This window comes from Phascolarctos cinereus, unplaced genomic scaffold, assembly GCF_003287225.1.
Source record: "Phascolarctos cinereus isolate Bilbo 61053 unplaced genomic scaffold, phaCin_HiC Scaffold_4;HRSCAF=312, whole genome shotgun sequence".
In the NCBI taxonomy this organism is placed as follows: Eukaryota; Metazoa; Chordata; class Mammalia; order Diprotodontia; family Phascolarctidae; genus Phascolarctos; species Phascolarctos cinereus.
The window spans coordinates 38,688,832-38,713,513 of NW_027555847.1; the positions used below are offsets into that span (position 1 = coordinate 38,688,832).

Consider the following 24,682-nt stretch of genomic DNA (forward strand, 5'->3'; position numbering starts at 1 on the left):
ACATGGTAGGCACCATATGAATGCTTATTCCCTTCCTCTAGTGAAAATCTCCTTTTAGGTAGCAACCCTTTGATTTTTTACACTCATTCTCTCACAAGTCTCCTCTTCCAAGGGAAGTCAATTCAAGTTATTTTAAGGAATGGGGACATGAGAAGCCTTCATCACTAAATTACTATATATGAGTAAATCTTTGTTCCATATGAAGCAATACCAACTAGGACAGGCACCTTCTGAGACCCAAGAAAGAATGGCTTCTCTTGGGAGCGAAATATCAGATTCTACTGTAATCTGAGCTTAGCACTCTCTTCTGACTTAAGTGGGGCTTTTAAAACCCTAGTCCATAAACCACAGTTCAACTTAATGGACCAAGAGGGACTCTTTAGCATGCGGCTTAGGATGCAATTAAAAGTCAAAATTTAATGGCCTTGTTTAGAAAAAGGAGATGAATACAGGCCTTAATAGAGAAGAATGAAGTATTTTAAATTCAAGCTTTCATTAAGCAGCTTATTAGATGTGTAGCTACTGTGAGAGTCTCAAATTTGGGTCCTTTAAGGAAGCCTGGTGGCATATGGTTGTGGCCAACATGAAGTCTCTGGCTATGAAACTGCAATGATATTCTAAGGAATTTCATCAAAATTTCAGTCAGTTCAGTGAAAAATAAAAAGGCTGTGAGACCATAAAATTATTTGTCACGATACAGACCAAATAACCTGATGTCTAGCTGGTTTTTCTACTTTAAGTGTTTGTCTTATATTGACAAGAGATGGTACTGGGGCTGTCTGTAAATAGAACCTAACTCTTTCAAATTCATTAACTAATGATGGCTTGTTGGTAGCTGGGAGTAGGACGATCAATTGTTAGCTTAGATAAGACTGCTGTCTTGATGAGAGCTATTATTCCACTCCAATGTTGACCAAGCCAAAGGCCTTACATAGGAGCTGTAGGATTGGAGTAATTCAGATATCCTTGTGGGACCCAAGCTCAATACCCCTTACTGATGGGCAGGAATGGCTTGTAAAAAACTCCCAGTTTACACAGAGGAATGTCAACACAATCTTAGGAAATGAATTAATAGCTGTTCCCATTTACAGGATATTAGCTCAATTCCAGTCTTTCCCCATGACACAGACCAGTCAGATCCCATGACACAAACTACTTAGATGCCACAGAACACAGTTCATCAGAGGACTCCTTCAGTTGGTACTTACCATGGGTTCTACACATGTCAATGGGCCCTACTTCAGGTGAAAGAGGCAGGGTAGTATGGTGGGAAAAATATTGAGTAGATGACTTGAGTTCAAATTCTAGCTGTGTGACTTATTATAGCTAAGGTGGTACAGTAGCTAGAGTGCTGGACCTGGAGCCAGGGGGATGTGAGTTCAAATCCAGCATGAGACACTTAACTGAGTGATGCTGGGCAAATTATCTGATTTGTCTGCCTCAGTTTTCTTATTTGTAGAATGGGGATAATAAGAGCACCTACCTCAGAAGATTCTTGTGAGGATTAAATGAGATATTTGTAAAGTGCTTAGCAAACCTTAAAGGGATATTCATACATGTATATGCATGTGTACATATATACACATATGTGTATATAGACATACATGCATAGATGTGTGCATAGGCTTTTACTATCACTTGTGTGACCGTGAGCAAATCACCAACTCTGTGGATCTTAGGCTCCTACTCTGTAAAACGAATGGGCTGGACTAGATGACCCTAAGGTCCCTCTTATCTCTTGATCTATGGTCATATGAAGGGTTTAAGGTGGCTTGAGCCAGTGAATGATGGGACAAGTGCTGGTGAAGATGTCATAATCTATCTCTGAAGAGCTCTGGCAGCTTCCACCCCACAGTTCACTCTGAAAGACGCTCCCCCAGGACAAATGAGAAGGAATCATTTCAAAGTGGATCAAATAGAAAATAATAATTTATTTTGACCTCATCTTGATGTTCATAACTCATCGTGATTCCATGAAACTGCTTATTAAATTCAGTACATTCAACTCTACAAAGCAAACAGATACTAGAGGGGGCACTTAAAAAAATCACACAGACGGTCTCGTATCAACAACTTTCCTGTACATGCAAATTCTTTCAACAGGCTGCAACATTTGCAAACATGCTTGAACCTCCTTTAAAGCCACAGGATATTCTGCTCCAGGCCCTTCTTGTTAAACCTTGGTGCTTCCTTAGGAATATCACAAAGAAAAAAATGTCTAAATGTGGATCACAACACTAAACACGGCTGGTTTGGTTATGTGTGGGAAGTATCCTAAAATAGCTCACACAAAAGGAAGTCAGTGATGCTGAGCTGCCGACAACTTGAGCTAAGATATTGATAAACTGGCCCCAAGTACGGCAGACCCAGGGCAAGGTAATGTTACAAAAGAGGGTTTCGTAAAAATACATATTGGCAGTTGCATTTGTGTGTCAGGCAGGAAAAGAAAAGCATGTCTAACTTTTTTTTTTAATATGAATATAGTTTAAACAAATTCTTTTGTGTAAGTATGGTTAATAAGAAGATTTCTGAAATTTAAAACACTTTATGTAAAAGGTAACAAGTAAAAAAGTACAATCACTTATCTGAAAAAAGCTGTTTGTTAATATTGCCTTCAAAGATAATCAGGGTGGTTTTCTCCTGTTAAAATAGAGTTATCACACCCAATGTTGTAGAGTTCAGTTTTTTCACCTATAAACACAAGGACTCTATTTATCTTATATACAAAAACTTGCCACATTGAACGAGGCAGGAATTTTGACCCCAATGGTAGAGTTGGTTTGTTTTTTTATATACACACAATTCAGAAATGGAAATTATACAGTAGTCACTGATAAGAAGGAATTGTATACTCTAGTGCCATCAGGGGACTTTGTACCGTGGGTTAAGAGTTCTTGGATGGTCATCCAATTATCAAAGATTTTTTTGTTTCTCTTCTTCATCATCTTTTTGTGGCTCAGTTCAATGATGTTCATTTCCTTCTTCTCTTCGGCCCCTTGCTGTTCTTTTAGGCAGTCCAGCCTGCTCTGCATCATGAACTCACGCCTTCTCCTCTGCTCCTTCGCTTTCACGACATGCTGCTTCCGCTCCTCTTTGCTCCAATATCGTCCCATCTTCATCTCGCTGATGGCGTCATCATCTGTTGTCATGCCGCTGCGCTCTTCTCGGATCTTCAGGGCTCGCTCGCGCAGGAGCCTGTCTCGCACTGGCCGCTTGGTGATGTAGCGGGTTCCATCGCTTCTTATCTTCACCTTCCATTCCATTCGGGGTTCAGACTGGTTGGAAGAGTTTAAGTCCTTGCACATGCTGACCAGACTCATCTGGCTCTGGGCATACTCCACGGCAGACTTCTGCTGGATCAGCTGCATGTAACTCTGGTAATGCTGGGCGTGGGCAGGGATGTGAGCATGCTTGTAGGGGGAGTGGTGATAGGGGGAGAGATAAGAGCCACCCAACTTTGGACTCTGGGTTGGGCTCTTGCTTTCCTCATTGGCCTTTTTCTCTTTGCTCTCCAGCTGTTTGCTAAGATCAAGCTCTTTTGGAGAGGGGCAGTACTTGGGGCTGCTGGTCTCCGGACTCTCTGTGATAGCGAGCAGATTCCTCTGGGATGCTTTGCAAGCGGCAGAGCTGGTCATCGCCCCATCGCTGCCTTGACAGCTGATGCTTTCGGCAATTCTCCGCAGGGAGTTATCTGGGGAGATTTCTAAGGTGAGCGGGGTACTGCGGCAGCTCTCTCCAGTGTTGTAGGCACTGGAGCTGTCTTTGTCCGATTTCTCAGGGAGTTCAGTGATGTCGGAGAGCTCGTGCCTTCGGACGTCAATGCTGGTGTTGTAATTCCGGAATCCGCTATTGTGCAGCATCCATGACTCTCGGTACTGCTCCTTCAGCTGCTGCATCTTGTGAGCCCTGACAATGCTCAGACATTCCAACTCAATGTTGCGGAGCTCTTCATTCAGCATCTCCAGCTCTCTGTCCACACTCTCGGGGTCGCTCTTGTTCACTTCAAGGGCACTGTTCTGATAATACAGGCTGTAGGGATTGGCACTCTTCACTTGGCACTTGAGTTCCAGGAGTTCCCGAAATCGCTCACACTCATCCACCGGGATCCCAAGGAAGTCGGCATCTGTGCAGTCGGCTGAAATAAAGGACTCGTTGCTGAAGGGCACGTCTCCACTCCCAAGCGTGTCCTGGCTGTACATCAGTTTCCTCTGGCTCCCCAGAGTGTTAGAAGATGTGGTGTGGTCATCAGCGTTGTTCTCCTGCTCAGAGCTCTCGTCATTGCGGGTGCTCTCATCTGTGCGCCCCACACCACTGTCCTTCTCATGCTGGTTCGACAAGATGGTGGCCGTGTCCGTGGTGCCTTCATCTTCCTCATGTTTTTTCTAAATGAATAAAAATAACGACAACAACATTGCTGAAAAGGGCAAAGTATATGGGACTGATTTCCCATCTTGAACTTTCATCTTACAAAAACACATTTGTGGATATGGAGAAGTCTCTATTTTTAGGGAGTTTTTTTTAGAGGGATCTGAGGGGGTGAATCATTAAGAATTTCCATCATATTTTAGAGTGGCAGTGTGATGTTGTACAAAGAACGTTATATGGATCATTAAGAGTTTCCATTATATTTTAGAATTGCAGTATGATGTAGTAGAAACAATGTTGTACCCCAGGTCAAGAGTGACCTAGTTAGTTTTGAATCCTGCCTCAGAAGCTTACTAGCTGTGTAAGCCTGAGTGAGCCCTTTTACTTGAATCTCCATTTCTTCATCTGCAAAGAGGGATAACAATACCTATAGTACCTACTTTGTGGGGTTGTGGTGTGAGAAGCAAGATGAACTACTTTGCAAACTCTGTGTAACTGTCTATAGCAATGTTGGCTGGGGCTATTTTCCATCCCTCATTTGTCTTTTACCAGGGGTTCAAACCTCCCTATCCATCCTGAAATCACTCTTCCACTAAAAGAAATGTGATGACTCTTTAGAAGATCGTTTGTTTATGCTGATACGTCAATGATGTCATAGGTACTTGCTAAGCCAATTTCAGGCAGTCGGCAATACAAGTTTATTTTTCAACATAAGAAGTCAGAACAGCAGCACTCTCATGGCCAAGAATATTAATAGCTTGAATTCTATTAGTTATCAAACAGAAAAGCACTTCTATCATTTTAAATCTATATTCAAGCTAGCTTGACCATAGGTAGGCAGAACATCTGAAAATCTCCATTCCTTGCCAGCTCCCACAGTGCTGATTACAACCCTTCTCTCCTAATGGGAATTTCCCATTTAGACTCCCATGGGAATTTCTGGTTGGCATTTATAATGGTCTTCCAAATTTGGGTTCTATTGGGGGAGGGTGGAGAGAGAGAACGGATAAGGATCGCTCATTCTGGGCTAAGCGCCCATCCTTCTGTATGTATGTACACATTCTGACCTGCTGAAGCACGCTCGCTGTGAACTGCATAGCTTGGTGGTGCTGTTCTTCCAGCATGTCCATGTGTAAGTCATCCAGGAAATCGTTTCTATCATCATCCAGCCATCCTTCATCCAGCTGTGGGAAGGGGAAGCAGAGACATGGCTTCAGCAGGACTTTGGGCCAGCCACACTGTCTTACTTGTTCCAACATTCCATCTCCCATCTCCCATGCTTCTGAATTGGCTATCCCTCATGCCTGGAATGCCTACCCTCTTTACCTCCATCATTTAGTTTCCCTGGCTTCCTTCAAGACTCTGGCTCAAGTCTTACCTTCCTCAGGAGGTCCTCTCAACTGTTAGTACCTTCCCTTCTGAAATTACCTCTCCTCTGCTCTCTCTCTCTATCTCTTAAGTATCTATATATTCACAAGTTGGGTCCCTTTCCCCCATTAGAACATATGCTCCTCCAAGAAAGGAACTGTTGGCCTTTCTCTATGTCCCTGGTGATCTTAGCACAGGGCCAGGCACATAGTAATCACTTGACAAATGCATGACAGTGACTGATTGACTGAATACAACTTATGTATTTTTCGGACTTTCTAGGTCCTCTCTTTAAAGAAAGAAAAGCATGGTAGTCTGAAAACTCATTAAAATTAATTGGAAGAAACTCTTCTCCCTTAATTTCCCTTTCTTCCCAGGGCAGCTGTCCTACACACCAAGCCATCATTTTCACAGAAATGTGATAAACATTTAGGATGAAAAACTAAATCCAAGTGTCCCTTGTACTCTAACTGAACTAGACCAGGGATCTTTAAACTTTTTTTTCTGTGTCCTGGAACTCTGCAATCAGTGTCTGGCAAAGTCTATGGACCCCTTCTCAGAATCGTGTTTTTAAATGCACAAGATAAAGTACATGGTACTTTACATACTAAAGTACAAAGGAAAACACTTATCCTGAAATACAGTTATGGAATCTTTTAAAAACAAGTTCATGAACCCAGGTTAAGAACCCAAGATGTTAATGATTGCTAAGGTCCCTTCCTTCCGGCAAAATCATCATCACCATTGTCCTCATAGTTGGTGGGCTAACCCTTTGCCCCCTTTTGTGATTGCTTCTCATTTGCTCTTTAGTTTGGGTCTTTACATATAAAGCAGAATTGGACTTGGCCCAGAGTTTCAACCCCTTCACTCTTCTTCCTCCCCACTGCCTGGCCAAACGAGGGTCAGAGAATTACTTTAGTGGCAGACCATACTTTATCATCGCCCTCAGAAATTGTGTGGGAGACTCCAGTTATGGTTGTCAAGTTGAGTTCCTCATTTAAGATGAGTAGATTATGGATATGAAATTCATATTCCTAGAGAGGACAATGAAAGACTGCCACTCCCTGACAAATTACCTTGCTTTTGTTTTGTTTATACCTAATTATGTATATTTCATCTGTAAGATGAGCTGGAGAAGGAAATGGCAAACCATTCCAGTATCTTTGCCAAGACAACTCTAAATGGGGTCATGAAGAGTTGGACATGACTGAAAAACCATGTATATGCTCTCTCTCTCTACAGAATGTAAACTCCTTGAGGGTAGGGGGTGATTATTTTTTGTCTCCAGTACCTAGCACAGAATCATGCACTTAATAAATGGTTATCAATTGAAGCATTAGGTTGTAACCTTGTCAGTATCCCACTAGGGGTCAGTCTTGAAAGAGGAGAATACCTGAAAGAAACCTAAGCATTTGTGGAATTCAACAATGACCCTTCTGTGTTCTTGGGGCTGTACTATGAGAGAAATGATTATTAGTGACCAATGATTTGGGGAGATCCAGAGTTCCCCCTTTTTCTACAGTCCTCATTTCAAAATTTAATCTCATGAAGGACATTTACTGATAATGAGATTGAATTAACTCTTCTCAGTCTTGGTCAGACCCCACCCAACTTTACAATGAATTTAATCTAAGATGGAGAAACCCATTGTGTTTGGGTGGGGATAAATTCTTTGATCAGACTGCCCAAAGCGAAGGGTGGTCTGGGTGTAGGGATATCTCTTTGTCCAAGAGTGACATGCTGTCTTTCTCTCAGCCCCTCCTTGGAGTGAGCCCACTTCTCATTGTAATATTCATGTTCTCATTAATTGTTGTTAATCAGAGCCGACTGCCACCTTCTGGAACACCCATTTTCCCAATGGCACATAGGCCACAAGCCTGCTGCCATGATGATCTTTGGCATTCAAGAATGCCACCAACCTCTTTTATTAAAATGATAGCAGTATTAATGAGATGACTACCCAAAAATTGTCTCTCAAAGTTTTAAAGTCACAACTAAATGCCAAGAATAGAAAGATAAATGCAAGATAGGCCCCGTCCTCAATGAGCTTATTACATCAGACTGGAATCCTCCCTTTTCCCTTTGATGTCTTTTTTTCTGGTTCCCAGCTTTTTCTTGCTGCTCTAGGATTAGCCAGTTAGCCCTAAATAGACACTTAGACAGAAAGCTTTTCTTTAGAAGGCAAACAATAAAATGGCTTCTGAAACATGGTAAAAATTCATCTACCTGGCCAAAGCAGAGTTAGTGCTCAAGTTAAGAATAATTACTTATGACATACCTTATTGGACTAGAGACAGAAATGCTGACATTGAACCACGAAGGGGAAAACAACAGAGATATCTTTGTACATACATGAAGCTGCCATACCTGGAGTTCAGGTCTTGCTATGAGCAAGGAGACATTCTTGCTTTCTTCACTGGTGAGAAGCGCCACAGCTTCCTCTCGGTTTTGTACCTCTATCCCATTAATCTAAAAAAAAAAGTACAGTGATTTGATCAGTCTGTGTGTAGGGACTTTATCCATCCTGATTCTGCACAGCCCCATTGTCAGCCCTGGCCTCACATAACCTTCCTTATTCACACTCGGAGCATCATTTATCATACCCAGCCACAAAGGAATGTCTGTCTCCAAACATAACAAAGGCCTTACACCAATGCCTTTTTCTCTTAGCACCTGCCTATGAGAAAGCCACTGCTGGTTCAGTTGATGAGGTAACTGCATTGCTAAAGCAATAAACAGTGCAGGTGGCATTGGGTGGATTATCACTGAGATGCAAGAGGCAGCAGAGGGAGATGATGTGCTGTGGGGAGAGGAAGATAAAGGCATGGAGGGGCCAGTAATGAGGGTGCTGAGTCAGGAGTGTGTGTGGGAAAAACTCAAGCCATACTACACGTAGACTTGGAGGGAACTAGCACACCCAGAAGGAAGATGACAGAGAGAAAGAGAGAAAAAGAGAGAGAGAGACAGAGAGAGGAGAGGAGAGGAAGAAGAGAGAGAGGCAGAGAGAGAGAGAGGAGGGAAAGCAACTTTGCTAATGAGTCTAATTTTGACCCTGTAGTTTTTTAGACTATTTAAGAGAATGAATGACAAGGAGGAGTCTTAAAGGTATAATAAGAAGTCACTCAACATCCTTTATAATAAAATGACATATGATGGATTAGAAAGAGGTGAGTGTACAATGAGTGAGAGGAAGGTATAGAACTCATACCCCTGAAGCAGAGCAAAGCAAAGCCTTGTGGGATGCTGAGACCAAGACAACAAGCATTTATTAAGGACCGTATTAAGGTCGTTTTTTATCTCATCTCATCTCATCTCATCTCATCTTATCTTATCTTATCTTATCTTATCTTATCTTATCCTATCTTATCTTATCTTATCCTTTCATTCATTCATTTATTCATTCATTTACTTATCTATCTATCTATCTATCTATCTATCTATCTATCTATCTATTAAGTACCTCATGTGTGAGGTACTAAGTGCTGGGGCTGAAGACTGAAAATAATACTAAAAGCTTATGGATGTAGAGTTGGAAGGAACCTTCTGAATTGTCTAGGCCACTCTCCCCACCCTCCATTTTGCACAATCAGAGAACTAGAGCTTTATGCCATGGTCCCACAGGTAGCAAGGGGCAGGATTCCAGTGCTCCCTGATTGCCCCTTTCGGCTTTAACAGTCTATGATAACTTTGTGATAGAGACAGGAGCTAAAATGATGAATGGACACCTGACCAGAAGGAAGGGGAGTCCTTCAGGAAGATGGATGACTGTAATATGGAAGGCCTTACCTTCCAAGACAAAAAGACTACCCTTAAGAACAGCTCCATGAAGTGGGCTAAATATTCAGCCAAGCAAACTAGCAACAGCCCAATTAATTTTACTGAAATTTTCCAAAGATTATTTTCTACCTCAGGGTGGGACAGAACTTGAAAAGCTTGGTCTATGAATAATTCTTCAGAGGAACTTAAAAGGACAGGGGAAAATGGAGACTCTGCTAGGATGTCTTCTACAAGTCTCAACTTGGTCCATTATCATTAATCTGTAAGTGTCAAGAAGTCAAAGTCTTTGGCATTAAATCCAGTGATTGCATTCTATGTTCTGGCTACATGCATAGAGCACAGGGTGAAAATGTTAATGTGAGGCCCAGGTGGGACAGAAGTAATAATAATAGGTAACTTTTATACAGTACTTGCAGGTTGGCAAAGCCTTTTACAAATAGCTCATTTGAGCTTCATAACTACCCTGAAAAGTGGGTGCTATTATCTTTATCCTGTAAATGAGAAACTAAGCCTGAAAGGGCCACGTTCCTTGCCCAATGCTATCCCAGTCTAAGTGTCAGAGGTGAGATTCTAACTCGGGCCTCACTGACACACAGTGCCTTAGCTAATACGTCTGGGAATAATGTTTGCTTTGTTGGGCCCCAGAGGTCAGAACTGGGAGAAACAGATCAAGCTGTAAAGGAATATATTGAGGTCTGAGGCGAGAAAAATGTCCGAGGAATTAGAGTTGCCTACAGGTAGAATGACATAACTCAGGAGGTAATAACATCAATAATAATGATTTAGATAGGGCTTTAAGGTTTGCAAAATGCTTCACAAATATTAGTTTGATAATGTCACAACTCTGGGTGATAGGTTCTACTATTATTCCCATTTTACAGTTAGGGAAACCGAGGCAGGCAGCGGTTAAGTGAGTTGCCCAGGGTCCCATAGCCAGTAAGTGTCTGAGGTCACATGTGACCCTAAGTCCAACACTCTATCCACTTACTACCTAGTGGCTCCTTTAAAGAGGTACATAGTGGATTCTTTTGTTACTTGAGGTCCTTAAGTAGGAATTCGATGATCTTTTGTTAGGGGGGATATAGAGAAGAAACTGGTTTGGACTAGATGCCCCCAAGGTCACTGCCAGTCTTGGAATTCTGTACAGAAATGGGTCTAAATGAGCAAATACACAAACTGGCCGGCAACCTACTTGGATGATCCGGTCTCCCTCTCGTATGCGTCCATCCTTTGCAGCAATGCTGTTGGGATCAATCTGAAAGACAGAGGAGGGGAGTTAGGTGCCTTCCAGCTCCAAGCACCTAGGAAATCAACCACAGAGAAGTATAGCCCTGATGCCCTCCGGACCCACTTAGAAGCAAACCATAAAAGAGTTTCAAAAGTCAGCCTCTAATAAACACAGTCAACCTTGGGGACATTGCTTGGTATTATCTTTGTGGAGAAAAGGGCAGTTTCCCAGCTGACATGCAAGAGGGGCAAAGGGGTTGGAACGTTCTATCTCCATCCGTTTTTTTGAAGGCCAGTGAAACCTCAGCCAATTATACCTGAAATGAACCTATTACATGCGGCTCCAGTGTCTGGTATGTTCATAAGTTCATAAGCCAGCATCCCAGAAATAGTGTCTGATGACAAGGAGGACATTGGGTGCAATGATCCAAGACAATCCCAAAGGACTATTGGTGAAGCATACTATCCACCTCCACAGAAGGAATATTGGCTGAATACAGACTGAAGCATGCTTTCTTTCTTTCATTTTTTTTTTCTTTTATTAGATTCTTCTTGTACAAAATGACTAATATGGAAATGTTTTACATTGTATAACTTATATCTGATCAGGGAGGAGGGAGGGGAAGGAGAGAGAGAGAGGCACAGAATTTGGAACTCAGAACTTTAAATAAAAATGTCTTAAAAATGGGGGGGGAAAGGGTGACATTGGGGCTTCTGTGCCTAGTAAATAACAGCCAAATAGTGAAAAGATGAGGAAGGACAAGCAGATATAACATTTTTCATTATGTTTCCTATCAACACAAGTTATAGGAAATTTAGCAAACTTTTATACCACAATGGCTGAAGATTCCCAAATTCTGGAGAGAACTACAGATTAGTGTTTAGAAAAGGAAGAGTCCCCAAATGACATAGGGGCCAAAGGACCATAAAGTCAGCAAGGGCTGTCAATCAAATGCATTTGTTCATAGACCACCATTTTATTAAGGCTGATGGCATTCATTCTATTTCCTCCAGATACCAGTGATCAGAAGCCCATGCACCTCATGTTTATTTGTTTTGGGGGGTCCAAATCTGGATTTCATCGATACAGAAAATTAGTGGTACAGAGACTTTCTCTGCAGAAGCAAATGAGGAACTTGTGCATCACCTGCGGTCTTAGAGGGTTGCCTGAGTTCACTGAGAAGTTAAGTGACATGCCTGGGGTCACATAGCCACTGTCAAAGGCAAGACTTAACCTCAGGGCTTACTGACTCCAAAGCAATTGCTATGGATATGCTTTCTACCTTCTATGCCATGAAGCCTCCCATCCCTTGGACACCTAGGTCAAAAATAAATCACCTGCACTGTGGAAAGCCTGGAAATTGCCAAGGTGCTCATTATTACCAGGTGCCTGTAAGTTATAGCCCATGCTTTGAATGTCAGTGTTTATAAGTCCTGGAGAAAGAGTTAGAGAGGAAATTCTGAAACCTACCTGTTAACCAGAAGTTTTTATCATGTCTCTCTTTCCCCCCATCCTACTGTCTCTCTTCTCTCTCTCTCTCTCTCTCTCTCTCTCTCTCTCTCTCTCTCTCTCTCTCTCTCTCTCTCTCTCTGACTCTTTCTATGTATTTCTGTCTCTCTGAGTCTCTTTCTCTCTGTCTCTATCTTTCTATCTCATTCATTCACTCACACACATGAACACATGAAAGGAAAGTGAACAATTGATCTTTCTCTCCATCTGCCAATGAATATCTTGAGCTGAGCTGGGGCTAAGGAGCTCCCTTAATCACTTAGGCTGAATGAGAGGGAACGGAGTAACTCATTCTTACCTCACTTATATAAATCCCAATGTCATCTTCATCATCCGTCCGGTAACACACAGTGAGCCCCAGTTTGTCTTGACTATTCAGTCGGTACAAATCCACCTCCTAGGCACAGAAAAGGACATTCAAGATCAAAATGGCTGCATGATGATACAGAGCTGTCAAACCCTTTGAAAATATTTTGCTTAAATGTTATACTGGATTTCTTTTCATTTGACTGCAGACAGCAGGTTAACTTACTGAACAAAAAGTGATTAGGTCTGTGGGATCAATGCTGAGGGCATTTCTGACCTTTCAATCAATATAAAGTCATTTTGAAAATAGTTCTTTCATTGATCTTAGAGAAAGAAAAATCACCTATATTTCATTCAGTGTCAGGACTTCGACTGGCAAACCTTTTTAAAAAGCCATACTTCAATGGTTGTCACAAACAAGGGCATTTTCATACAGAAGCCACTTGCCGATTTTAATACAAATGTTTCCAACGTGTGGAGTTAAGCTGATCTCACTTTGGGCTCCTTTAATATTCGCAGCGATGTAACTTGCAAAGAGAGATTACTGCATAAATTCAGCCCAGAAAGGAGGGCAACGTGATAGCATGCAATTAATGTTTTCCACAACAGCTGTGATATTTACAGTCGAGAAATTAGTTTCAGGCTTTATTACAGCAAATGAAAGAAGATAAAAGCAGAGGGGACCTGGCATGAGACATGAGCTCAGCAAATGGCTGAGCCACAGAGCACATTGCCTGGTCCAATTAGCCTGGGCTTCAGAAGGAAATCAGACCTTTGAAAACAACTGAAGCCTCTGGGAGCAAGTTATGGGACTGTCTAGGAAGTGTTAACAAGTTGTGGAGGCCAATCTAACTCACCAGCCAGGCAGGCAGAAAAGTTGTTGCTGCAGTAAATTATAATCCTATCCTCGGGGCTCATCACAGTACATATTCTTGGACAGGTCATTGGGTTTGGTTTGTAAAACATTATCTTCTGGTGGACAGGTATGGGGAGGCCTGCTAAATTTGGATCACTGGCCCATTTTGGGGAGGCTTTTTCTAGGAGAGGGGGATGGAACTCAAAGCTTTCATCCCTTTTCCTGCTTCCAAATTCAATCCCTGGTAGAATGTCAGCTCTGTGAAGGCAGGAACTATTGCCTGTTTTTGTCTTTGTATCTCTAGAACCTGGTACAGTTACTGGCACACAGTAGGTGATTGGTTGCTGAATTGAATCCAGAGTGGTATAGTGGACTGAATGCCAGACAGGGAGTCAGAAGCACCTGAATTTGAATCCTACCTCAGATACTTATTAACTTCTTAGATATTGGGCAAATCTCTTTTAACCTCTGTGCCTCACTTTCCTCATCTGTAAAATGAGGGAGATGGAAAAGATGGACTCTAAGGTCCCTTCCAGCTCTAGAGCTGGGAGTTTAAACATAACAATTATAATAGTTGGTATGTCCATAGAGGCCCTTACACACATTATTTCATTTGCTCTTCACAATAACCTTGGAAGGTAGGTACTACAGGTACAGTATATTCATTTTAGAGATGAGGAAAGTGAAGCTCAGAGAGGCAGACAGTGATTTGCCCAGTATTACGTAGCTAGTAAATTGCTTCTCTTCCTGACTCTTAAATCCATCTTTCTTTCTCCTATATCATATTGCTGCCTCTCAGTAAATATATGAGGGTCTCCTCTATGCAAAGCATTTTGCTAGGTGGCATGGTGGCTCTAGCACTGCACTGGATAGAGATGGATGGTTTGGGCCAAATGCAGCATGTCTGACACACCTAAAAGGCAAAAGCCAGATTCTTAGATAATAAAAGTGAACTCTGCTTTGAACCCTGGATCTTTATCTCAGAGTATTAGACCTATGAAGCATCAGAGAGATTACCTCTCATTCATTTTACAGACAAGGAAAGGAATGCAGGCAGATGGATGGCCATTAGAGCTCCTTCCTCTGCACATACGGGAGGCAGCATGGTGCTTTGGAATAAGGGCTGTCTTAGGAGTCCAAAGACTTGGGTTCAAAGCCCGGAGATTTCCAGGCACTGCTTGTTTGACCATAATCAATTCACTTAACCATGCTGGACCTCCTTGAACTGTAGAATGAGGAGGTTGGATGAGAACAGTGGTGTCAAACTCAGCTATAAGGTGGGGGGGAGAGCAATAAATGCTATGTAAGGATCCCCACCTGCCATACTACCATAGACTGATTTAGAAAATCATATATTAAAGTACCTATGTTCTTTGGAATTTTTTATTTATTTTGTGAAACCTCAAAGGCTCCTTTCAGCTCTGAATCTATGATCCTGTATCATGGATAGCTCCTGAAAACAGACAATGGGCTGGATTCGGAATTAAACCAGAAGAGGAAGTTAAGAACTATAATTGGGAAACCATATAATTTCTATTTTTTGACAACCCCTAATTTTGCCGTGTAACAATGGCCCATGTTTTGTTTTCTACATCAATATTCTTCCAGTGATGTGATGGTAAGTCAGGGAACCCTACAGTCTCCTCCAGAATTGATCACCCAAAGGGCAATGGAAAGATGAGTGGTGGGCTTGAATGGAAGGCAGCAAGTTACCGATGAGGGATAGTATAGGAGGAGAGGTTTAAAGGATGTCAACAGAGAAATGAATGATCAGATAAAGAGATGAGCCAGTCACATAGCAAGAGAGTGGGGCAGCCTCTGTATCACACTGGTGTCCATAAGATGTCAAGAGCACGGAAAGAAGAGCTCAATATATTGGTTGGATGCCCTGTGGTTGATTTATAGGAGGGCAAGGAGAAAAGTGGCACAGAATCAGCCAACATGGAAGGAATTTGTAATCTGCATTGTTGAAGGAAGTATCCATACTGATGAGATGACAGGGCTACTAGGGCATCTGAATACTTTTAAGATACATAATTTAACAATAATAAGCTATAAATACTTATTAAGCACCTATTATGTGACAGGCACTGGCAAAAGATGGCAGACTTAGAACTGGAAGAAACCACGGAGGACATCTAGTGTAACACCTTCATTTTATAGATGGAGAAGCCTAGGCATAGAGAAGCTACGTGGCATGCCCATGATAACCTAGATGGTATCAGGGATGGCATTCTGAGGATGGTAGAGTTATAACTATACAGCTGGAAGAGACCTTAGAGGTCATCTAGTATGACTGTCTCATTTTATAGATAAGGAAACAGAGGTGAACAGGGTTAGGTGACTTGCCCAGGGTCACACAGCTAGTAAGTGTCTGAGGTTGGATTTGAACTCAAGTCTTCCTGACTCCAGGCCTGACGCTCTAACACTGCGTCACCTAGCTGTCACCATTATGTTTCAGGGACTTCTGTCCTGACAACAATCCTATGAAACGTCTCTTACGGTATTATTGCCCGTATGCTATGAATGAGGAAACTGAGCAACATGTATATAGGTGTCTGCAAGGAGGAGTAGAAAAACCCAAATAATGCAGACTTTGTGCTAATTCTGACTAGCCTTCTTTCCCCACCCCCCAACTCAGTGTGAACCAGGGAAATTGGGGACATTTTTGGTCCCCAGCCAAATGGAGGGTTCCAAGCTCAATGTAAACATAACGTCTTCCCTTGCCATAATGGCACATTGTGGAGAGTGAATGTTTTGCGCCTCATCAGCAGGTTCTTCCTCAGACAGGCAGTCATGAAGAATACTGAGACACATTTCAAAAAGGTCATAAGGAGAAAAATCTGAACGTGGCGAACACTGCCTCTCCTTGTTTTCCAATGTTACTCAAAAAGGGAAAACAAGCCCCCAAATGGTATTTTTATTATGTTCTAAGGGGCTGGCCAAAAGGCCAATCCGAGCTCGAGCCGCATCCACTGGAGCATCCAAAACAAGGAGGTAATGTTCCCACTGAATTCTGAATGTGTCGGACCCGGCTTTGGTTACTTTTGTCCCTGCCTAGATTCCTCCTTATAAAAGAAACATGGAAAAGCTGGAACCAGTCCAGAGAGGGCAACCAGGACAGCGAAGGGTCTGGCAAACACGTCATGAGGAGAATGAATGGTGGAGAGAAGCATTTTAAGAATGTCTAGCCTGAAGACAAGGTTTAGGGCATGACATGATAGCTAGCTTCGACTATCTGAAGGGCTGCTGTTGGGATGAAGGATTAGACTCTGGAGCACTGATGGGAAGATTTCAATTCAATAAACATTTATTGAATGCCTACAACATCCCAAGCATTCTAAGTTAGCCACTGGGGATATCAAGGCCCAACAAAAAACCAAAAAAAGGAACGGTCCTTGACTTTAAGGAATTTACATTCTAGTGGGAGAAATACCACGTAAACAGCTAAAAAGACATGCAAAGTACTTTGTTGGTAGGGACACTATAACGCCTAGGGAGATCAGGTAAGGCCTCAGGTAGATGGTTCATTGAAGGGAGCCATGGATTCTGTGACGGGGAGGTTAGGAGGGCAGATCTCTAGCAGAGAGCTAGGGGAACAGACTGTACAAGACATGGAGGCAGGAGACCTGTCAAGAGTCACTTATAGGAGAGGCAGCTAGGTGGCGCAGCGGACAGAGCACCAGCCCAGAATTCAGGAAGACCTGAGTTCAAATACGGCCTCAGACACATAACTTACTAGCTGTGTGACCCTGGGCAAGTCACGTAACCCCACTGCCTAGCTAGTAGGCATATTTGACGGAACACAGAGCATGTGTAGGGGGACTAATGTGTGAACTTTCTAGAAAGATATAATATAGCCAGATTGGGAAGGTCTTTAAATACCAGACAGTTTTTATCTCATCTTAAAGGCAACAGGAAGCTACCTGTTATAGAAAGGTAGACTTTTAGCTCAAATAGCATGGTACAGTGGGAAAAAATGCTTGCTGTGGAGTTAGAGGGCTTGGGTTCAAATCCCACTTGTGAGGCCTGTTATTTGAATGACCTTACCCTCCTAAAACCTTAGTTTTTGCATTTGCAAAATGGTGGTGGTAGTTAGGCTAGACAACCTCTAAGGACCCTTCCTTCCAAAGTACGAACTCTCTGATCCTTCACGTTCTAGAATGTTTGATACTCTGGTACACATTCCAGATTCTTAAAGGCTAGGGTAGTGTCTCACTTCTCTTGAATGAAGCATGCAGTGTCTGGCACAGAGTAGGTGTGGTGAATCACCCACTGTGCTACAGGAATCAAGCTCAATGGTGCTGTGATCACTGTCCACTCATTTGTAATTCATGTATTTAAAAAAAGGAAGTTGTTTCTGGCAAGGCATTATTTCAGGTATTACCATACTCCAGATGACATGTGGCCCTACTAGAACAGACTTATTTAGAGTCAAGCATCGAATTTAGCTGCTGGGTCCCATTAAAATGACTCCTAGGAGAACACAATTACCCTGAAAGTCATGTTGTATCAATTTAGTGGGATTTTGCTGAAGCTTATTGCAATGTTATTGAGGCCAAGTTCCTTCCCTGAAAACAAGAGGCCCCTGTACGGACTCAAGGTGAGTTATGAGCAGGAAAAACGAAATGTTCTTCGAGATGCCTGTTCCGAGCGAGGCAAGGCCATCTCCACCACCCTCGAGTCCATTTGGTTGTCAAGGATAAACTTGTGAGGCTCAGTTTAAAAAGAAAACTGGCTTAGGGAGGAAGTAAATTTGTTGGCTTAAGTGAAATCTCTTGGGGGCAGCTTTCTACCTTGACAATGATTTAGTTTTGAAAAGGAAAAGATGCATGGGCTAAAGACATGCTGGGAAAGCACAGAAAGAAGATCAGGGCTGAAAAGGGTCTGTTGCTGCATCTGTAAATTCTGTGGGAAAGAGCTGTTGACTTGTGTTTCTCTTTCTGCTCTGGCAGGTTCCTTAGGAAGCAGAAACCAAAGTCAGATGTATGTAATCCAGGAGGCTGAGGGATGGCGTGGCACTAGTTCATTTTTAAGTAGCATTTGGTAGATTAGGGATTAATATGGTCATTTTACATATAAAGTGACTGGCCCAGGGTCCCACAGGAAGTAAGTGCCAGAAACAGTGAAATGGTCTTTAAAAGTAGGGCACAGATAGCAACCAAGCAGGGTTTTGGTCATTCCTGACAGCTGAAGCAAGGCCCTCATACTCTTCTGCCCCAAACTTTGTACTCTTAGTGTGTAGCTTACACAGTCATTGAATAGCACAGCCAAGAGAACACGGAACTGATCCCATCTGGAATCTGAAGATCTACCTTATTCAGGAGGCTTTCCCCCATGCCTCCCTCTGGCAATGCCTTCCCCTTTCAGAATGCCTTCATCTACTCTCTGTGGCGATTGTTGTCCTTCATTCTTGAAGAGGACCAAAATGACACCACTATGTTGGGGTCAAGGTACAGTGTGTCTGACTATGGCTAATCACTCTACATCTTCTAAGTATCTAGTTTGTTATTGTTCAGTCATTTCGATTGTGTTTGACTCTTACTAGAGTGGTTTGCCATTTCTTTCTCCAGCTTATTTTACAGATAAAGAAATTGAGGAAACATGGTTAAGTGACTTGCTTGAGGTAACATAGCTAGTAAGTGTCCCAGGTTGGATTTGAACTCAGGAAGATGAGTCTTCCTGACTCCAAGCCTATGCCACCTACCTAGTTATCTAGTTATTACATGTTATCTCTCTCATTAGAATTTATACTACTTGAGGGCAAAGATTGTTTTTCCTTCCTTCCCATTCCACACTTTTCTTTGGACACCCAAACCTTAGCACAGTCCCTGGAACAGAGTAAATACTTCAAAAATGCTTGTGGAGTGACTGATATACACAGGAAAAATCCCCAGCCCTGCTTTCATTTCCATATCGCCCTTGAGGAAGTCACTTTGATTTTCTGGGCCTCAGTTTCCTTGACTGACAAATGGATGGGTTGGAATAGATAATCTCTAAGGTCAGGGAATAAGCAATCTTGGGAGGTTCCCCCTCCCCAGGGGTCTTCAAACAAAAACTGGATGACCCTTTGTTGGGGATGTCATAGAAGGGATTTTTGGTCAGGCATGGGTGGACTAAATGGTCTTGCAAGTTCTTTCCAACTCAGATTTTGTGTTTCTAAGTACTCTGGTTCCTTCTAGCTCTGTGATTTCACAATGAAGAGCAATATCTTGGAGGCCAGTGTAAGATTAAAGTCCTCAAATTCCATTGATCCTCATTCATTTCCAACTGAATTCCAGCTTGAACCTGAGCGGCTTTTTATTAAACAGGGACTGCCCGCGCTGTGTAGAGCAGTATATGCATGCTCAATAAATATTTGTTGATCAAGATGAAGATATGATTTTTAAAGAGACTACGAATCAAACTGGTATGGATAATTTATTGGTGATATCTGGATGGCAGCCTCTAACATCCCCAGTGCCTTGTCGAGTTGTCAAGACTGAAAGTTTTTTAAAAAATGCCCTTTCAGGTGAAATGTAAATCAATCCAATCAATAGCATGAATTTCTAAGAGCAATGTACATAGCAAATACACACACACACACACACACACACACACACACACGCACACACGCACACACGCCCGCTGATCGAACATTAGACTTGGGAGGCAGAATGAATGAAGTTCAAATTCTGATTCAGACACTTACTAACTGTGTGACTCCGGGCAAATCACTTGACCTCTTTCACCTCAGTTTCTTCAACTGTAAAATGAGGATAAGTACCTATCTCCCAAGATTGTTAGGAGGATCAAGTGAGATTGAGATTGTATCTGTAAAGCCTTTTTAGCGCAGTGTTTAGAGCACAGTAGGTGCTTAATAAATGCTTATGTCTTTCTACAAATGAAGCTTTTTGTCATTGTTCAGTCATTTTCAGTCATGTCTGACTCTGTGATCCATTTTTTTTTGGCAAAGACACTAGAGTGGTTTTGCTATTCCCTTCTCCAAATTATTTTATAAATGACGAAACTGAGGCCAGTAGGGTTCAGTGACTTGCCCAAGGTCACACAGCTAGGAAGCATCTGAGACTGATTTGAACTGGGGAAGATGAGTCTTCCTGACTCCAGGCCAGGCACTCTAACCACCTAGCTGGCCCCTACACAAATGAAGCCAGTTCCACTGAAACGCAGTTATCAAAATATTTAGAAAAAACAAATTCAAAGATCTCTCATTAAGAAATACTGCTCTAGAAATTGATGTGAGGCCCTTAGCCTGTTATTGAATGAGGATGCTAATGATGAGATAGATGCCCCGTTGCTTCCTTGCCACGTACGCAGAATGATGGCTTGGTGCAGACAGACAGGTCTCCAGGTGTGTGTCTGGGATATATTTAGAACCAACAGCACAACTTGACTAAGTTCCCACCATGCTGGGAAGATGTGGAGGATATGTAGAAGAATAAGAAAGTCTATGCCTTCAAAGGCAGCTCAGTAGCAAAGTGGGCAGAGCTCCAGGACTGGGCTCAAGAAGCCTCATCTTCCCGGGTTCCAATCTGGCTTCAGACCCTTCTTAGCTGGGTGAAGTCGCTTAACTCTGCTTGCCTCAGTTTCCTCATCTGTTAAATGAGGTGGACAGGAAAATGGCAAACTACTCTAGTATCTCTGCCAAGAAAACCTCAAATGGGGTCATGAAGAGTCAGACACAACAGAAATGATTGAACAACAATGACCCGAAATGACTTAAAATGTAGCTACCATAATGGAGATCTATATGGTGTAACAGAAAGAGCAATGGTTTTGGAGTCAGGAGAGATCTGGGTTCAAATATGAGCTCAGACACTTGCCAGCTGTGTGTGAATTAAAAAAGAATGCCCAGTACTATCCTGGGGATTCGAAGAGAAAAAGTGAATTATTCCTGCTTTCCAGGAACTCAGAGTTTAGCCAGGGGAGACAACCCATAGAAGGCACTTAAACAGCCAGGCTGATGGCAAGGCTCAGGGGTCGTTAGGGAACATCCGTAGGCCAGACGACAGCTCCCTAGCATCTAGCAGGGCACTGAGGAAGGACAATTGGTAAGGCCCAGGGGTATAATCACTTCACTTCACTTAGTTTCAGTTTCTTCATCTATAAAATGAAGATTATATTATCTAGCTTGTAAGATTTCCGTGAGGACCAAAAGAAACCCCTGAGTTACTCAAGGAAAGCTCCACAGAAGAGCCTGAACTGAGAGTTTGACCCAGGAGTCTCTCAATACCCCCACAGATCTGGAGAAGGAGGCAGTGTTTTACTTCTGGCTACCATTACTTATGGTGGTCATATCCTCTCATCTGCTACCTCTTTGACTCTACTCAACTTAAGTCACTCCTTGAAACCGGGGCATGACTGGTGGGAATATTCTTCCCTCATGAAATCATAAGCTATTTCTTTTCTCTGTTTAGATATTTTAAATACTTTTAATGTTATCAGCACACATTCACAGATGAAGGCCACTTAATGGACCTATAATGTTATATATACAGACTGATGGAGCACCTGGGAAATTAAAACAATACATCAGGAAAACCCATCTTTGACTACTGTTCTTTCTTTCCCCCACCCCCTTAGTTGCTGAAAATAAGATTTAGGGCAGGTGGTCAGTACCTGAATCTTTATGGATTATTTGGTAGGTTGACCACTGGGTAAAATCCTGATACCTCCTGATATACCTGCAGCATATTTGGGATTTGACACTCTTCTAAATACGATCATTTTGAGTATTTTAGAATAAGGATATGCTTTCTCAGGGCATAATCCTTAAAAATATTCCAATAAACATGGGGAGGAAAAATTTCCCCCACACATTCTTCTGCCCATCATAACATATCTACTGCTGGTCCAGGGTGAGGGGTGGGTGGATGAGATATGTAGTAATGGGTTTGTTGTTTAGAGCTGGGGGGAGAGCTGAGCTGTACCATTTCCTCCTACTCTGCCATCTTGGTCAACTCCATAGAATTTCCTCTGTCCAACTGTTTCCAATGGGTCTAGTTACAGATCAATCAATGGGTGAGATAAAAGTGCTAGGCAGATGAGATCATAGGATTATGGGATCACAGAGTTAGAGCTTGCAGAGACTTTAGAGGTAATTTAATCCAATCCCTTATTTTACAGATTAGTAATGTGAAGTGGAAATTAATCATTTTATTCCATATGAATGATTCCCCCCCAGCTCCAACTAACCAAATGTAAATTTAAAAGCAGGAACAAAGCCTAGAAAACAGACTATTTCCTGGACCCAGTAGTCTGTTACATGGAGTTTGGGCTAGACTAAAATGATATTATTATTATTTGGTTTGGACCTATGGTTTCATCATATTACAATAGAAATCACTCTGGTTGTGGAGTTTTAAGACCTGGGTTAAACCTGCTTGTGATATTTCACATGTGACCTGTTGACAAGTCACTCGACCTCCCTGGGCATTAGAGAGGGTTGGACCTCCTTTCCTCTGAGCTAGCCTTAGATCTATGATTTCAGTGTAGGGAACCTTCCCATGAGGAAACTCCTTCTACCAATGCAGATGAGCAACTGTTCTCTGCAACTATGAATCTAGTTGTCTGGACCCCCTAGAAGTCAAGTAATTTTGTCAGGAACATACAACTGCGCACCAGAAGTGGGACTGCAACTCAGATCTTCCTAACTCTGAGGCTGGCTTTCTCTCCCCTAGTTTCTCTTCCTCTTTATCACCACCCACCACCACCATCACTGCCGACACCATCACCACTACCACCACAACTACCACCTATGTATTTTATCTCACCTGTGGTATCATACAGAATACCTGGCAAGGTAATTCCTTCTACTAATGTCACTATCTCATCCTTCCTATATTTTCCAATGAGGTTCAAATAGAGGAGGTTTTGAGACAAGTTTCTACCCTGTGATTCCTTTACATTCAATGTTTAATGCAGAATTGCACTAGTGAACAAAAAAAGTACCTCAAGTCAAAGTTTGAGGATGGAAGCTCAATCTTCTGTAGGCACATTGTCAGTCAGTCAACTGTCTTTTATTAAATGTGCCAAGCATGGTGCTAAGTGTTAGAGACATGGAGAAAAACAATCCCTGCCCACAAGGAGCTCACAATCTAATAAGGGAAATAATATCCAAACGACTATGTACGGGTGAGACATATATAGGACATGTTTGTGGGTGTCATGTAAGAGGGAAGATACAGAACAAGACGAACAGCAGACAGGACAATGGGATGCCTTGTATTTCATCCCATTCTCAAGACTTAGACCTCCCCAGTTAGATTTCAACACATTTCATGTAGCTTGAAGATAATGAGCATTTGAGATGGAGAATTATTCCTAATTTTTATGAATCAGTTTTATGTCTTGGATACTGTGCGCCAGTCTGCAATAAAATGGTTCAGCTCCAGTATAGCACACTGGTTGAGTTCTCTAGAATATTTTGATGTTATTATTATTATTTATTCTTATTTCCTCATTATTAACTCCTCTTCCTCCTGCTACTTTCACCAGATATTGACAGAGTACTTTAAAGTCTGCCCACTCCTCTGTATACCTGATCTCATTTGAGCTTCACAACTCTGTGAGCTAAGAAATATGCAGCCCATTTTGAGGCTCAGAGAAGAAAAGAGATTAGCCTACGGTCACAGAGCTGCCAGAGGCAGGATACAAACCCACATCTTTATGACTCCAGGTACACTATGCCAGGCTGCCTCTCTATAATGAATAATGATATCTACAAACTAACCAGCCTGAACCACTGCTCTGCCTGTGATGAAAAGATTAAGGACTCTGAGGAGTGGATTCAATTTGGCTTTATGTTCTGCTTGCTAAAAATAACTGACATTATGTAAATGCTTAATGTAACTGGCATTATGTAAATGCTTTACAAATATTACCTCATTTGATTCTCACAACGACTTGGGGCAGTAGGCTGTATCATTATCCCCACTTTACAGTGGAAGAAACTGAGGCTGAAAGAGTTGACATGAATAGCCCAGGGATAGTAGTGTCCTACAACTAGTAAGAGTCTGAGATGGGATTTGAATTCAGGTCTTCCTGATTCCAAGTCCAATATTATATCCACTTTGCTACATTGCCTCTCTCTGCTCCTTATTAGAGGATGCTGATGCTTGGCTAAAAATTAAATGACAAAAGAATGAAGCAATCTTTGTTTCCTGAAGGAGAGTTAGATAAGTCTTTAAAAAAGGTGATGAAAACATACAATTGGTATATCTCTCTTTGTTAGAAACACCAAGTAATACTCTTGGGTATCATATTCTCTCTCT

General features: G+C 42.2%; 1 protein-coding gene across 1 annotated transcript in view; it reads right to left on the reverse strand.

The window, feature by feature from the left end:
• Positions 1–1,911: 1,911 nt before the first annotated feature.
• The window catches only part of PDZRN3 (PDZ domain containing ring finger 3), a 280,426-nt gene continuing 257,655 nt past the window's right edge, over positions 1,912–24,682 (reverse strand). Inside the window, exons 6-10 of the mRNA XM_021007579.2 lie at positions 12,546–12,644; positions 10,703–10,765; positions 8,101–8,202; positions 5,433–5,549; positions 1,912–4,382 (exon numbers count right to left, since the gene is read on the reverse strand). Coding sequence (XP_020863238.1) covers positions 2,817–4,382; positions 5,433–5,549; positions 8,101–8,202; positions 10,703–10,765; positions 12,546–12,644 — 1,947 coding nt within the window. The 3' untranslated portion in view covers positions 1,912–2,816. The remainder of the gene's footprint in view (positions 4,383–5,432; positions 5,550–8,100; positions 8,203–10,702; positions 10,766–12,545; positions 12,645–24,682) is intronic.